At 31.9% G+C, this 16,585-nt stretch overlaps 2 protein-coding genes across 2 annotated transcripts; both read right to left on the reverse strand.

The window, feature by feature from the left end:
* Positions 1-447: 447 nt before the first annotated feature.
* On the reverse strand, positions 448-7,746 carry LOC132717890 (heat shock 70 kDa protein 12A-like). Its single transcript, XM_060701469.1, has 5 exons — positions 7,583-7,746; positions 4,061-4,366; positions 3,338-3,556; positions 2,379-2,535; positions 448-1,780 (listed from the first exon to the last, which is right to left on the reverse strand). Exons 1-5 carry the CDS (start codon positions 7,640-7,642, stop codon positions 690-692), a joined length of 1,833 nt encoding a protein of 610 aa, XP_060557452.1. The 5' UTR covers positions 7,643-7,746; the 3' UTR covers positions 448-689.
* Positions 7,747-10,756: 3,010 nt separating this feature from the next.
* On the reverse strand, positions 10,757-14,198 carry LOC132717884 (uncharacterized). The gene is made up of 4 exons (XM_060701459.1): positions 13,716-14,198; positions 13,132-13,266; positions 11,229-11,350; positions 10,757-11,003 (listed from the first exon to the last, which is right to left on the reverse strand). Exons 1-4 carry the CDS (start codon positions 14,116-14,118, stop codon positions 10,830-10,832), a joined length of 834 nt encoding a protein of 277 aa, XP_060557442.1. The 5' UTR covers positions 14,119-14,198; the 3' UTR covers positions 10,757-10,829.
* Between the last annotated feature and the right edge of the window lie 2,387 nt (positions 14,199-16,585).

The following is a 16,585-nucleotide window of genomic DNA, read 5'->3' on the forward strand; positions in this document are numbered from 1 at the left end:
CAGAGAAATTGCTATACATTTGAATGTTGTTTTTTTTGCGACAGCATGCGGTTAAGAATTATTATTTTGCTACCAGTAATACTGTTGTAATATCGATATAAGTAGTTCCAAGTTGTTGCATTTCATGCAAATATTGATCTCAATCGTTCAGCAAAATCTTTAATAATCTTCATTGGTTTTGATTTGTATATGATTACAAAACTGAATTTAACAACAAGAGAAACACATTCTGTTGTGTTATTGACATTACTGGATTGTGTTCGGTTTTGTATAATATATATTAAATCCTAAAGATAACCCTTCAACGGTAATATGTACCAAGGTTCACACCTACGTAAACTTGGTCATGTCTGTATTGGTCATTGTTTTGGATGTTTACATGTTTTGTGATGTCTGTACTGTTGGATTGTCGATGAAGGTAGGTATTTTCTCACCCCCCCCCCCCCTCACCCATTTTTAACCTCCCACCTTTTCACCTTTAATTCCCTTATGGGCCCGTTTAAGTTGATATTATTTTACATTACATGTCTCACTCCTTTCACCCTTATGTCCGCTCCAGGTTTTTTAAGTGTGTCTGGCGCCGCGTCCTGTGAACGTTGCCTTTGCCTTGTTGATCTTTATTCTTGTTTTGTTTTACAGTTTGAACCAATTATGGAGATCTAATAGCTTAATATTATTTCCTGATTATTTTATTCAAGAAAACTGACTACTGATTTAACTATTTTCCCTGTCTTAACTTCTTTTGCAGTAACAACTATTTCTGTCCCTCCAAACGCAAAAGATACTTCAAGTTGATTATTCGTCGCATCATCTGTACCAGATAAGTTTAATGTGACTCTGCCAATAACATGACAGTCTTTGTCTGTAGTATACCTTGGATTTTCAAGTTTTGATGCACATATATCCCATTTTACTGTCCTTTGATCTCGATACTGTGGAACAAACAATTTCGTGCGTTGAGACTCTCCAGTTTTAACTAATTCTCCTCTAGTCACGTGTTTAAAGAAAATATCTTTACAACGCACTCCGTTATCAGTGACGACACGCTTCTCTATTGGATGTGCACCTGGAATGAATTCAGCACTCCCTGAAACACCATATGTATATTTCACAATTCTCTCTGAAATAACAGGCGGATAATATCCATACAAAACTGCACCTTTCAGCACTGCAGTCGAAGCTTCTACTGGTACAACAACAGGAATGTCGGGAAATTCAGTTTTAACAGCTTGTTGCAGAAGGATACATTCAGAGAAGCCACCTACCATTAATATGCAGGAAAGTGTTTCTCCCTGCATTTTCTCAATTATTTTTTTGATTTCATGTATTGCCTTTAATGTTGCCAGTTTGAAAAAATTGCTGAAAAAGTGTGATGTGAAAGTTATCTTGTCCCTTTTCAGAGTGATTTCATTGCCAGTATCTATCTCTCTGAAAGCATCATCTAAACTTTTAGTTTTTATTATTCTTTTCAAAATCGAGCTACGTTTGTTTGATTCATATATCCCTTTAAAACTATGCGGAAATCTCATATTTACATGATCTTGTTCTTTAGGGTTAAACGATTTCTTTTTGGATTCAAATTCACCCATTAAATACAACCAATCATCAGTTTCTATTCGTTTAAACTGCTCATACTTTTCATCAGATAGAGTGGTTCTCAAGAATTTTTCGAACTCCTTATTCACTGCATTTCCGCCGTGTACATTCCCACTTGCGGTCACTATTTGTTTTACAGTTTTCGATGAGGCGACTTCATGTACTGTTAAATCTACTGTTCCGCCTGAAGAGAAATTCTTCTAGTTAAATAAATTTGAGAAACAAAATTATGAGATTTAATTAAAGATACAAATTACAATTTCTTATCAACATTCCAAAACAGAAATTATTGTGTTATCTATAGAAAGGGCAAATATGTGTTTGATTGTGTCTTTATTTAAACATTCAACGGTGCTTATCACTTGGAGAAATTAACACTGAATATTGAAAAACAATTGTGAAGGTAGCAAAAAGTAAACAAAATACTTAACCACTATATTCGTACCAATTGCCAAGCGCAAGACAAATGCAAAAAATCACTCAGCTAAATGGCATATTAGTATTCATTTAGAAACTGTAGCAGGCCACTAAAAGGAGGCATACCCATTAAAAAAAAACAACAATAAATAGTGTGGCTCAGTGGCCCTTTTTAAAGGAAAATAATATTCAAATTTGAATTAACCTTTTTGTAATATATATAACCAAGTGGCATGGCTAAATCATTTTCTTCGTCTCTCGAAATAGATACATGTAGAATGCTAATCCATTTTGTAAATGATTAATACGCTACGCACCCCACTTTTGCTTGAATTAAAAAAAATATAAACTTTTTTTTTATTTACCTCCAGCATCCAGCACGAGGTATTTACTTCCAATCTTCAGGGAAGATAAAGCAACACCCGAGTCTCTATTAATAGCACACACATCAAGTTGCCGACAATAAACTGACGCAGCTTCTGGCTCAAGAGCTATAATTATACTGTCTGGTAATAATCCTGCCTAAAACAAATAAAATCTGAATAAAATAGCGTAGGTTAAAGTAAATCGTGACATTTGACTCGTAAATCTATATACATTGTATAGTTTTAATTTTTTGGTTAAAAATCTTGAAAAGAGGACACCACTTGGGAACAATATAAACAGTTGCATAAAAGTGAAAATTGCATTCTTTGGTTAAGTCTGTTCATGAGAGATAATGAAAAGTGCAATTACTATTTTGAATTATTTATAGTAACTCTCCGTCCATACTTCACCTTTGTGTCTACTCCAGATTTTGTTTGCTGTCCTTGCCGGTGGTCATTTGTTACTGTTTTTTGTTGAGAGATGTTGTCAATGAATGCCAACCTTTTTGGTTGATCTTTGTTTTAATTTTTATTCACATTTTAACCCATGGCCTAAAGTGGCATTATGTCCATCCAAATGTGTGAATGGTGAGTGTAGGAAAATGTCATTCAAGTCATTATTTTGTTACACACAAACTATCAATAAACCGCGTGACCAATGGTAATTTCTCTGTATAAAATTCGTAAGTTATCGGTATCGTTAAATAGAGCTAGGCAGTCTTTTTATGTCTAAAGCAGGTTTAATATTTAATCGTTATTAATCATTGGCTATTCCCCATTATAGCAGTTATTCAGCTAATAATTTAAACGAACAAATGAGCATAGTATAACCTTTATTGGTGTTCGATAATAAATACAAAAATAACTTGAATCAATGATCGACAAGGATTATGCAAATGTTAGGGTAAAATGTTAATCTTCCCATATAGTAAACATTTTTGTTGTGAAAAGAACCTTACTTGTAATGCAGATTCTCTCATCAAATATTTTGCTTGGTCTGTCCAGATGGCAGGAACAGTAATAACCCATCTAATATCTCCGGGTCTTATATCTTGAAATCTTCTTTTTAAATCACTGAACATATCCTCGGCTAAAAACCGAATACTGGCTGAAAATACGTTTATTGCTGGAAGAACTCTTCCCATTTGGTCAACAAGCTTCATCCCAGTGTTCAGCGGCTGAAAAGTGTAAATTTTGACCATGCATAAATCATGATCAGACAAAAGGAACTTTAAGAATGTCTGTGCATACGGCTGCAACTTATGAGAACAGATTGATATGTTTTTCTTATCCGCGAATTTTTCTCTACGAATTCGATGCAGATCAAAGAGTTAACGCAATAGATAGACAGGTAGAATGAACAGTGAACATTTACAACATTGATGAATTTGAAGTATAATACATTAAAATGATATATAATGATTGAAAGGGTAAATTTGTTTTACGTGTAAATGTTGTTTTTTACCCAAGATATATGATAATGATTGACACAACAAAGGTTTGAAATGTGTTTCTTGTTTATTCTTCTCTAGTGGTTTTTTTTTACATTTGTAAGGTTGTAAAAATAAGTTTGTTTTTGTTTCTGATAAGGCCAAACTAAGAACACATTCGGTAAATTGTACGGTATATGTTACATACATCACGATACTACAAAATTGCAAGTAACAAAATATTAATTATACCTGGTAATATTTTCCATAGAGACCAGTTTTGAAGTTTTTGAAGAAGAAATATGCCTGGTGTTGTTTCTTTGTTACTAAGTCATCATATCTGCTCTCTGCCTCATACCCAAATGAGTCCAGAGTTTCACCATCTGGTTTTATCAAAGCACATGTGGATGTTTTTCCTGTTGAATTTGAGGTGTATGTTGAGTACCAAGACTTTACATATATGGTAGAGTTTCTGTCTAGATCTGTCTTGGAAGCAAATGCCCATCCAGAATAGGAAGTTCCTAAATCAATCGCCGCAAAGATAATCTTACTGTCAGCCTGAATATATCGTAATACAACATTATGAACAATTTCCATTTTCTTTTAATTACTTTAAACGTACATTATTCTTTTTTGTTGTGGAGGGGGTGCATATAAATTTTTACTATTCCATAATATTTCCATTTAGAGTATACATTAAGAGAAATCAATATCATGAAAACAGTACTTATTGACTTTGTTCTAGTTTGAAATAAAGTATGTAGATGTTATAATAAACAGCCTTCTTCCACCTTTACGGAGAGAATCTATACCCAAACCATCAAGCATCAATTAGTCCAGTATTCCCTTTTTAAATGCATCTTTGTGAAGCGAAGCTATAATGCATAGTTGATAATTTGTTTAGTTGGGTATTCTAGTTTTCCTGTGTTAGACTGTCCTAAAAGCATCTTCAGAAATAAGCAACAATCTGGTAGAACTATTTTCAATCTAAATGCAATTTGAAAATGCTACTTGTGTTAAAAAGAATTGCTTGTATCCGAAAGTAACTGCTGGATTAAACATTATAGTGTCAGGATGTTACCAAGAGACTTAAAGTACTTTTTATGGCGCCCTGAAAGTCTTATTTGTTGAGTTCTTGCACTTTGTTAATTGTCATACTTTATTTTTGTCCGAGCCATTTCTCATGAACTATAAAAACTATGGACTATAAAACGTAAAAGATCTCACTGAGCAAAAATGCCTTGCACAATAACTGGTACTCTGTACTTCATGATTTTTGAGTTATTACCCTTTGTTAATTTCCATGCTTTATTTTTGTCCGCACCAATTCTCTTACACTTTAAAAGCTATTGGCTTGAAACTTCATAGGATTGTCGATCTTGTTGAGAAGAAGTGCAGTACATAAGAACTTGAACACTGCACTTATAATTTTTTATATTTATTCCATATCAGTCACTTTAATTTACGTTCTTTATCATTTAATATAAATAAGGAATTTTGTCAATAAATACATTCTTTAAAATCAAGTTTAGGGTTAAGGTGAGTTGATATCATTGTTAATTGTTTTTTGTACATACTTGTCGCGCATATAATTAGTTATTTAATGAAAATTACAAAACGTGACAAGATACGACGAGCGTATGTATTTTTTTACCAATGTTATCATCTGATTTGAAGTATCAATTTATCTGAAGTCTTAAAGTGTCAAAAACATTGTAGACATACAATGACAAAACCATGTCTCTTCAAAATAGGAAAAATAAAAAAGCTCCGATAACTTATCAATCGATTCACGCGATAAACCAGGAAGTTAAGAAACGTTAAAAGATTAAGCACATTAATATCAACCGGTTGTTGCACATAGATGGAGTGGGCAAGGTGGTCCACGAAAGTTGTACTTTACTAGAGCATAAAGCTGAGAGAAGAATGGTGTGTAATTAAATACTAGTAGATTGCCTTGAATCATCTGACGGAGAGGTTTTATCTTATAATGAATTTATTTATAGGTTCAATATCCAATAACATTTCTTTTTTTATATATATCGTTTTAGGAATGATTGTTTCAATTGAAAGTTTTTAAAGAAATAAGATATAAGCTCTAATATTGTACTAACAATGGCCGAGAATTTCAACATTACCTCAAAGATATCGTACTAAGTGTAAATTTCGTAAAACCATTTTCATGTACATTGAGTACACAACAAATTCAACCCGGAAGTACTGTTATCAGGGTTATTTCTGTGCTGGATATGTCTACATGTGTCTCTAGTTTTAAAAGAGTAAAATGTATATTTATGGCCACTTTAACATGTAATAAAAGTTTTTTTATACTTTACTTTGATCTAAAACTGTGTTAACTTAATGTAAATAAGCACCTCAGTCATTACTTAATTTTAGATCTAAAGTGTTGCAATTTAAAATGATTTATTTAAAACATTAGTGTATATTAGTGTATATGTCCTTATCTCACAAGTGTATAATATACTGCGGATTACATAATTTTTCTCTATCATTAAAATGACATATTTCAAAGACATATTTTGTCTTAAATGTACAAATGCTGCACTGGCTATATGCATAATTATAGCTTATGACTTATAAATGAAAAAAAAATGAAATTTTTCTTTTTTCACACTTCCTACATGATCAACATGTTTTTCTGACTTACAGTGTACACACAAATTATCATTGACCAAATGATTCAAAATTATATTTTAAAGATTTAACGATTCATGATACTACAATATAACAGCTTATAGTTTTAGCTTTAAAACAAGTATATCGCCGGATACAGCTCACATCTGAAAGATTATGATGTTAAGGATCAAAGTTGCAGGCTTCAACATAAGTATCGTTATGTTTATAATGTTTCAAAACACAATCTGGCTGCTGCTCTGACTTTTATTGTTGCTGATACTTGTAGTTATGTTGCAGTAACAGGAGCAGCTACACTAGTAGCATAGAAGCAATAATATTAGTAGTAGAAGCTATGTTTCAGCCAAGCTGTTACAAACTTGTTATAACTTTTCAACAATTGTTTCGTATAATATCGTCGTAATATAATATCTCTTCTTTTAAGGTTATGTCATAAATATTTTATGATTTAGTGTTTGTTCAAATGTTTGATATTCGTAAAAAAATTATACAGTCATATTTATAAGTCTGGTTCCCCATATCTTCATATTAAGAATGTTAAGTTCCATTTTTAAGAACAGATTAGTAGCGGTCGTGTCAAGGTCACTAACTAGGGAAGGGGATGTTTAAGCGGCCGCATAGCTCAGTCGGTACAGTCGCGGAAAAGTCAAAGGTACGAGTTCCGCTCTAGCTGCACATAACTTCTCATCATCTGACATTTGTAAAACAACAGTTACCGACTTGTAGGAAAACATTACCTTCTATTGTACATTACTATATTTTATGAAATATTTTTATTATCATTAAATAAAATTAATTGGTTGATTCTTGAAAAATAAGTTTTAACATAAAATGTGTTTTTTAACATAATGAACTGAATAAGGCATTTAAAAGAGGGTTTTAACCATTTCGCGATGCGTTAATACATTAACCGTTTGTTTTTTAAAGCAATGTACTACCGTGTTCCTTAAATATTCATCAGCATTTTGGTAGTATAATTTTTCAAAGTCAGAATAATAATTGTTGCAGCTAAAATATATACACTTTAATAAAGAGATAAGAAATATTTTTATATTCATTTATAATACATGTTCCAGTAAAAAGCAGTAAAATGTTGATTATAACTAAATAAGAGAAAACCTGATCTGATGTGATGTCGCACTCTGCTGATGTTGCCATATTAAGAGCACTTAGTTCCATTTTTTTCTCCCAAACAAGGTTTACATAGTTTTATGTGATTTTTGCCCGCCGTATTCTTTTCAATTCAATCTTATAATTTATCTTATCAGTATTCCATTTGATAGCGACTGAGTAAAGCGATCGGTGATATCTACCGTTATTCCTGATTTGTAAACGCTTAAACATAATATTTATATGACACGAAAAGTCACGAAATTACCCGAAATTATTTACGAACTTGTTATCAATCCAATTAGATCCTCTGCCATTGTTTTAATCATCTCATCTCTTCGCTGATTTCACTTTTTCACTAAGAATATATGCATATACTCTAGCTAATAATTGGTTGGGATATCATCATAAAATTATCTAATTTATCTGTTTTATATTTATTATAAATCATTCAGCAGATTAGTTTGTTATTTTAACATTGTAAATATTGTATGTGTATTGGAATAAATTAATTTATATTGCCGCTTGGGGTTCGAGTAAGGTTGCTGATTATATTTCTGTCCTTTTCTTTTGTTTATCTTTTTGTCTTCTCTCTTTTATTTCTTTTAAATTTAAGTTTCCTTTGACATGTAACATGAACACAAAACACGTCAAATATGTCATAGAAGAACGGCAGAATTATTGTAGCAGATGTCACTGCAGTGCATGCATACAATTGCAACCATTGCAAAGTGACGGGCCGGCAGTGTAAATAAAAAAAAGTTGTTTCGGTCCATATATACCTTTCTTCGTATAACGCCGCACTTAACCAAGTGTACAAGTTTATTTATTTAAGCATGGCATATTACATGCATGTGATTAAAATTACAAAGTATATATAAAGTATAAATAAACAAAAACATAGCACAAGTGCATACACACGGGGGAGGAAGTGTTACACGAAGGATGGAGTTCTTATGATAACTTGTTCAGGAGTTCTTGTGATAACTGTCACGGAGTTCGTCGGAAAACATCTGTATATACTACAAAAACACTCGTCAAAAATGGTTATTTTCATCTTTCCAAAATGAGTTTTAGGTGCTAAATTAAACTTTAATGATTAAGCTTGTCTTACATCTTGTATTATGTGTCAAAAACTAATTCACAGACCATTTTTACGTCCTCTTGCTTCAAATCTGGTAGTTTTGAGTAAAATTTCCAAATTATTTGCCAATTCACAAGTATTGACCTGTTTATTTCTGGTCTTCATCCTTGCCATACATAATTACCTAATTATAGGGCAAAATTGCAAACATAAAGCACCGGCTAACAGATTTATACCCGATTTTTCAAATGTCCCGGAGTTCTTGTGATAACTCTGAAGATGTCACAGAGTTCTTATGATAACTTTTGTTATTGGCAGTGTGTTTCTTGCGCTAAATCACGGCACGTTTTAGCGTTTTTTTATTATTCATTGAGATTGTAAATCATTATGAAATGTAGTACGCTCATCCTTTGCGCAAAAAATAGGATATATAATGTTGGTTTTGAGTGAATTTTAGCTCAAGAGATATTATTTTTTATACCCGCGTTTCTTTTTCATAGTATTTTTTTGTTTGACGCAGATTTCGTAGACTGGAAAAAGGATTTATGTACTGGTTTCCTAGCTGTTTCTGGCCCCTAGCAGTTTTCTGGCCTTTATCATTTTCATCCAGGCATACAGTCTTTTTTTTCTCTCAGTTAAGCATCTTTGTTACTGCATCAATCTGAGAAACATTTGTTTTCTATGTAAAACATCAGTTATAATAGTACAGCGATTAATATGTTTCAAAGTTTTGTCTGTTGTTTTAAGTTACATTAGAGAACTTGCGACACTTACAAGCAACACCTGTGGAATTCTAGTTTGAATGCCCGTGCACAATAACTGAAATCCCATTCCAGGTAAATCTGGAACCTGGAGGGACAGTTCAAATTTTTTCGAGAGATCGGTAGTTAGAGCCAACCGCAGTTGAGTTTTTATCATGTATCGTACTTTTTAGGACATAAGTGGAAATCATCCTGGTTATATACTTATTTATTATGGTATAAAATGATACAAATTACTTAGCCCTTAGGTAAGGGAAGCATGCCTATATATTGTCTGCTTAAGAAAGATGGTTGCTTAAACTGAGAACAACGTGTACGTTTTGATACATTTTTGTTTTGTGGTTTAAGCCATTATACTGCTGAGTATCAGTGGCCGCTGGTTCAATGTTACTGTAGATGATAGCCTATGATAGCCTATCACCTATTTATCCTTTGAAGACACTTAAGACCAACGTTTTATCCACATTTTTGTGCAAAGGATGATCGTACTGCATTACATAATGATTTACAATCTTATTGAATGATAATAAACGCCAAAACGTGCCGTGATTTAGCGCAAGAAACACACTGCCAATAACAAAAGTTATCATAAGAACTCTGTGACATTTTCAGAGTTATCACAAGAACTCCGGGACATTTGAAAAATCGGGTATAAATCTGTTAGCCAGTGCTTTATGTTTGCAATTTTGCATTATAATTAGGTAATTATGTATGGCAAGGATGAAGACCAGAAATAAACCGGTCAATACTTGTGAATTGGCAAATGATTTGGAAATTTTACTCAAAACTACCAGATTTGAAGCAGGAGGCGATGAAAAATAGCCTGTGAATTAGTTTTTGACACATAATACAAGATGTAAGACAAGCTTAATCATTAAAGTTTAATTTAGCACCTACACTCATTTTGGAAAGATGAAAATAACCATTTTTGACGAGTGTTTTTGTAGTATATACAGATGTTTTCCGACGAACTCCGTGACAGTTATCACAAGAACTCCTGAACAAGTTATCATAAGAACTCCATCCTTCGTGTAACACTTCCGCCCCCGTGATACATACACTTATCAATAAGGTATTCTGTCGTGTTTTCGGTCTGTGGCAAAACAATGTAGCGAGAAATGAATCTCCGCGAATGTTAATGACTACGAGTATTTTCACGCGTTGAACGGTTGTCTACCCATTTAATTGCACGGTGTGGTAATGATCACTTTCACTTTACAGCTAGCTGTTTTTATGACGGTTAATGTAACGTCATTGTTTAAATTTTTGCACGTGCTCGGCCCCGGTCGACAAACTCATAATCGATCACATGACACTTGATTAAAGCTAAACTAAAACAAACATTAATCCTTATTTCATTAGTGACTGAAATATTGCCAATAGTTTTGGTGGGAAAACGTGAAGTTCATAATTAATATAGCAAGACACCGGTAAATGAAGTTGTTCTCTCATCATTGTCACCAAAGACACCAGAGCCTACATGCAAGGCGATCCAGACTTCGTCTCTTTCATTCAGACGTATAACAATCGTGCTGCTGCCTTGGTTATCATCTCTAGCAAATTGACTTTCAGCTGCCGCGTCAAACTGAAGAAAAAAAAACCATAGAAACATCTCAGTGTTATTAACATAAAACGGAATATATATGCTTGAAATACATCATTTTTCCCAATGTAAATGTACGACATTTTTAATTCAGTGTTATAAAAAATTACGATGTCAATACAATACAATACAATACAATACAATAAATACAATACAATACACAATACAATAGAGTACAATAATATACAATACAACGTTGTTATATACCTTACGGACACCGTTAACCATAAGTTTCACCCAGATTTCGTGGGTTTCCTTTCCAGATAACCTTCTTGCTGTTATAGACCATGACAAGAGGTACACACCGGAAACTGGTACACGAAATATTCCTGAAATACGTAAATAAATCTGAAATTTTCAAAGGATCGTTTGCATGAAGTTTAAAAATGTTATTATTCTTCATTATATAACTGTTAAAATAACGAAATTTAACATTCTGATATTTGCATCCAAACTACAGAAATCTAAATGTGGATTTAAAGGAACGAAGAAAGTCACATCTTAAAACTATCAAATAAAATTCTTGAACATGGTGATACATTGATAACGGACTAACAGTTATTACCCAACATACGTGTAAAATAATCGCGTATTTTAATAATTATATTAATTTACGTCGTTATTCTGAATATACTCGTATTACAGCATATTCAAATTTTGTTCTTATAAGTACAGGATCTATTTTCATTGGGTGGTATGGAAATACATATTACGTGAATGGAGGTTGCCACGGGTGAAATATTATAATTTTCGTACCACAAGATGAAATTTTGTTGTTTATTATAAACATTTTTCTCTTTTATGACATTACAATTTGAAAGACTTTCCCTTACATTTTGTGTATTGGCTGATTTTAGATGAAATAACCCGGAAAATATGTTTCACTGCAATGAAACATGATTTTTCATATTGAAAATACGGGAAATGAAAATACACATTTTATTTCATCAATATAAAATATCAATATTTCATTTATAAGTATATAAGAAATACAGTGTACATAAACTGACAAAAATGCACTACTTGTTAAACGTATGTAAAACACTTGCTTTACATATGGTGAGAAACATATTGTGTACACCGTATATTTAACATGCGGTGTAGACACATGCTTTTCATATTGATATGTACGAATATCATATGTTTTTCTTATAGTTCAAAGTCATTTAATCTGATGGCAAATATTTTTACGTGTATAGCAGAACCTCCTTACAACAATAAAAAAGGTAAGACATTTCAAAGAGCAAAACTTGCAAACAATACATGCATTATCCAGTTAATATATTAAAAAGTACATGAATGGTCACTTATATTTAATTTATAAGAACTTATTCATATTAAAAAACATATCATAATCATAACTTTACGATGCTTTTGTTTAAATACATTTTTCATGTTGTCTTGGTTTAACATGTGTCATTTTACATATGAAATAAGACATGTTCACGTATTCAAACCATACGAAACACATATGATTTACATGTTTTGTGTAATATATATAGATCTAGATATTGTATTCATAATATAATACCATCAAATTCAGCTTTAAAATTTAAAATGTTAAAATGCTATAGAAAGGGCAATCATCGTTATAATAGATTGTTTTAATATTGTTTATTTCAAGATAAATACTATATAGATTATAAAGAGGATATTTGTTTAGTTCAGTGTAAAATCGAAATATAGTGAGCACCAAGAAGTGTACTTCGCGAGTGTTCACGAGATGAAATATATTTCGATCTTGCGCAAAACCTAACAAGTTTTCTTTTTATTTTATGCAAAGAAACGTATAAAAAGTCATATTAAGCTAATACAAAATGACAAGAGCGCCAAATAATGATGCAACGTCATATCATTTACGACGTCACGTCATTTAGTTGGTCCTCAGTACTGTGCACGCTGGTATAACACTGAAACAAAGTAACGAGGCTAAAACTCAAAGCAGTGAAAAATATCAAATTAATATTTTCACTGTTTCAAACAGTGAAACATGAGTTTTAAATTTCACTGATATATTTCTAAAGACCACCGAAAAGCATGTAATAAATTTCAATAATAAAGATTCATTGATATTGCAAGTAGTAAAGCAAATAGATAATAGAACACATACCGGTATTCACACTATATGCGCCAGCCTCGTTCTGAAGAACTTTATTGTAAACAATGGGTTGGTTATATCCTACCTGCTCTTTCACGTGGTCTAAGTACGCGGCAAATGAAACCGATACCGGCTGATGACGCTTTTCTGAAAATACAAATTAAAAACACTTCATGACAATTTAAAATGATGGTATGGCGGATCATATGCTTTAATGCTTTTGTAAAAGATTTTCAATTATTTTACCAGTGATCTTCAGATGGTCTATTGTTATTTTAATTCATTTTGGTTACCTGTTATCCTCTTATATATAACATAAAGAAACATTAAACACTCATTAGGGACTTAACGCACGTGTTTTTGTTGTTGTTTTTGTTGTTTTTTGCATGTCAGACATGAGATTTACTATTTGAAAAATTTCGTTGCCGCCGTTGACAGCAACCCACGAGCTAGATGTTCTGGTCTAAACCGGCGGCCGGTGTAAGGTTCTTATGATAAATATGTAACTAAAGAAATCGCAAGTACACAGCATTTAAAGTAATAGTATTTTCTTAACTAGTTCCCGCATATAAAGCTAAAAATGCCAACTTACTGACCTCTTACTATACTTTTTGAACTGTTTGTCTCACCCTTCTGGTTAACAGTATCGGTACTTATGCGAAGGTGCTGACCATTAGATTCAATCAAAGTTTCCATTGTCTTTTCTAATGCTGCAATGTTCTGTTTGTTTTCTTCATCAGATAGCTTTAACTCTTCAATTTTCTTCATCAGTTCCGCAATCTGTGACTGACATTGTGTTGTATTGCCGATCAGTAAACTCACAGACTGGATTAATTTCCGTTCTGCCACAGTCAGTCCTGATATCATTTGTTGCATTATTTCCATTTTAGAAAGCACTTCTTTTAACGTGACTTCATTCTTGTAATTAATGTCTTCGCTAGTGAACACAGCATTAATGACAAGAATAAGACTTGCGAAGCAAAATGGATAACAAGCCATGCTAGAACAAATTATTTTAATGTTTTAAACAGTAGCAAATATTGTGAACTGCAAAACTGTATTTAAAAGATAAATATGGTCTGATTTGAAAGAGGAAGTACATGTGCACTCAATTATATAGTTATCCTTTTGTTTAACAAAAACTTACAAAGGGCCTGATAAAAATCAACTTCTTTTGAGAGACACTTTGTTAACATTTTAGAGTTGAACAATGTGGCATTGTGCGCTTTATTGTGTGTGATACCGTATTGTAAGATAATACAATAAACACGATATATACATGTATATATCCACTTTTTGTGCACACCAGCTTAATTTTCGTAACTTTAAGAACGCATATACTGAATGCAACGCTTTTAAAACATTTTTGGTTTCATTAGTCCTTCAAAAACCGACGACGATTTTTCAATGCAATGTTGACAAAAAATTTTCGTCAGATGTACAAATTATAATAATCTATTTTACGCAGACTATTGAATTTCTGAGTTCTATCAGTGAGATACATATATATTATGAAAAGTAACTGGATGGGCAGAGAGTGAAATATCTCATATCACCACTGTCAATTGTTCGCTGAGATGAGCAAAAAAGTGATATATTTTCTTAACTGTAAGACAAACCCGGTCACGTTTGTATTCATTTTGGTATTTAACATTAGGACTTAAACATTATATTGTGTACTTTGTCGAAATGGCTAGTGAGCAGCACGCATTCGAAGCAAAGACAACTTCAAATGCCCATGAAATATAGCCCCGTGGGTATTCCCTTTTTAAGAAGGAACGAAATCTTCAATACTGTATTATTTTTTGAAGAACTTGAGTACAAATATCGTTCGTAGCTTTACACAGCTGTTGATGCTGTACATGTTGTTTCTATGACATAAAATAAAATGTGTTCGTTTTACATTTGAATATATCAACTTCAAGTGATATGATTTTCATTTTTCTTTTTTTCATGTTTCTTTTTTTTCTTCTTTTTTTTTTTTGGCTACCCTTCCTCAAAATAATTTGTTTCATACTTTCAAAAGGTGTACAACTATCACTTAAAGTTTACAGATAATACTTTTAATTTGTTCTAGATATATAGTACATGCAGCACCGTCCACCGTGCTCGAATGGTAAAGGGATATTCTTTCAGATCGGCAGATTTAATGTTCGAATCCTATTTGTACCAGCAATGGTGCATTATTTTAAGTATTAAAGATAAAATTGAATAATTAACAGCTGATCTTTTAAGGCGTCACTGTTTGTATTCATGCTAAAAACAAGGTTTGACCAAAATTGACATTACGCCGCCTGCCAATCATTGATAAGCCAATCAGCGATCGTTATGAGTTTCACTGCGAAGTCAACCATTATCTTTAGACTAGCTTCTTGTATAAGACAATGGTGCAGAGGTAATTTAGATTGAAATTATTTAGATTTTCTGTCAATTTAAAGCTATTTAATCGGTATATGTATTAAGCTATCAAATATTCTAACATACTGACAGATAGTTAGTTCATTAAACACAAAGTCAATAAATTTCTATGGTAATTAGTTTTGTAGCAGGTACGAACCATTAAACCTGGCTATAACACAATGCATGGGAAAAAAGGATTAAACAAATTCGCTTTTTACCATTCCATTTTTTCATAATCACATTATATATTATAATGTCCCAGAATATCTAGAAAATATTACTTTTTTCGTTTATAACGCATAACGTCAATAAAAATGCAGCCGAAAAAATGCAGATATAGATTTAATGAGTAAATACAATAAATTTTTTTGGTGAAACAATCGAACCTGAATATTTCTATAAAAGTTCAATATACATATATTAAGATAAAATGCTTAATACGGAACTAATACCAATAACATCATGTCTGGTGTATGTGAAGCTTATTCTAAAGAATATAACGTTGCATTTTATCGTGAATCATATCAAATGTGCAATACATAATTATATATCATACAAAGTGCCGCAAAGGCAGGCAATTTTCACAATCAATTTATTCATGAACAAACTTATGTATAATTTAAACTAAACTGAATTTTGCTAATAAAACTCTAAAAATGATAAAACATTTTATTCTGTCACTAATACAATTTTACTGATTTTGTTTCGCTACTTAAATTTGAAAATTAAACAATCATAACATACTTGTATACTTTTATACATTTAATCTCTCTTTGAATCTGTAAGATATAATGATATTTTGTCTGTTTAAGATTTTTCATTGTAGTCAACATGAAATTACACGATCCTTGCAAAATGTTTCATTCGTCATTAGTTCAAGAATGCAGATATTTTTATACTTTAATGTACATTGAATAATACTATTCAATAAAACCATTAAAAAGTATCAAAATTTTATATATAGAAAAATTATATCAGGTTAGTATAAGTGGCATAACAGTTTTGCCAAGACATTGGTACCGTATTTTGTCTAAGGTTCTGAATGACCGGATCACGTGAATCAGTG

Source organism: Ruditapes philippinarum, unplaced genomic scaffold (assembly GCF_026571515.1).
Source record: "Ruditapes philippinarum isolate M1 unplaced genomic scaffold, ASM2657151v2 ctg1424_1_1_1_1, whole genome shotgun sequence".
Classification (NCBI taxonomy): Eukaryota; Metazoa; Mollusca; class Bivalvia; order Venerida; family Veneridae; genus Ruditapes; species Ruditapes philippinarum.

Coding starts and splice junctions, on each gene's coding strand:
- LOC132717890 (XM_060701469.1), bottom strand. CDS start 7,642: ATGGAACTAAGTGCTCTTAATATGGCAACATCAGCAGAGTGCGACATC. Junction 3,557..4,060: donor TCTATGGAAAATATTACCAG/GTATAATTAATA, acceptor TACACTTTTCAG/CCGCTGAACACTGGGATGAA. Junction 1,781..2,378: donor CCTCGTGCTGGATGCTGGAG/GTAAATAAAAAA, acceptor ATTTCTCTTCAG/GCGGAACAGTAGATTTAACA.
- LOC132717884 (XM_060701459.1), bottom strand. CDS start 14,118: ATGGCTTGTTATCCATTTTGCTTCGCAAGTCTTATTCTTGTCATTAAT. Junction 11,351..13,131: donor CGCATATAGTGTGAATACCG/GTATGTGTTCTA, acceptor TACGTATTTCAG/GAATATTTCGTGTACCAGTT. Junction 11,004..11,228: donor TGGTTAACGGTGTCCGTAAG/GTATATAACAAC, acceptor TTTTTTCTTCAG/TTTGACGCGGCAGCTGAAAG.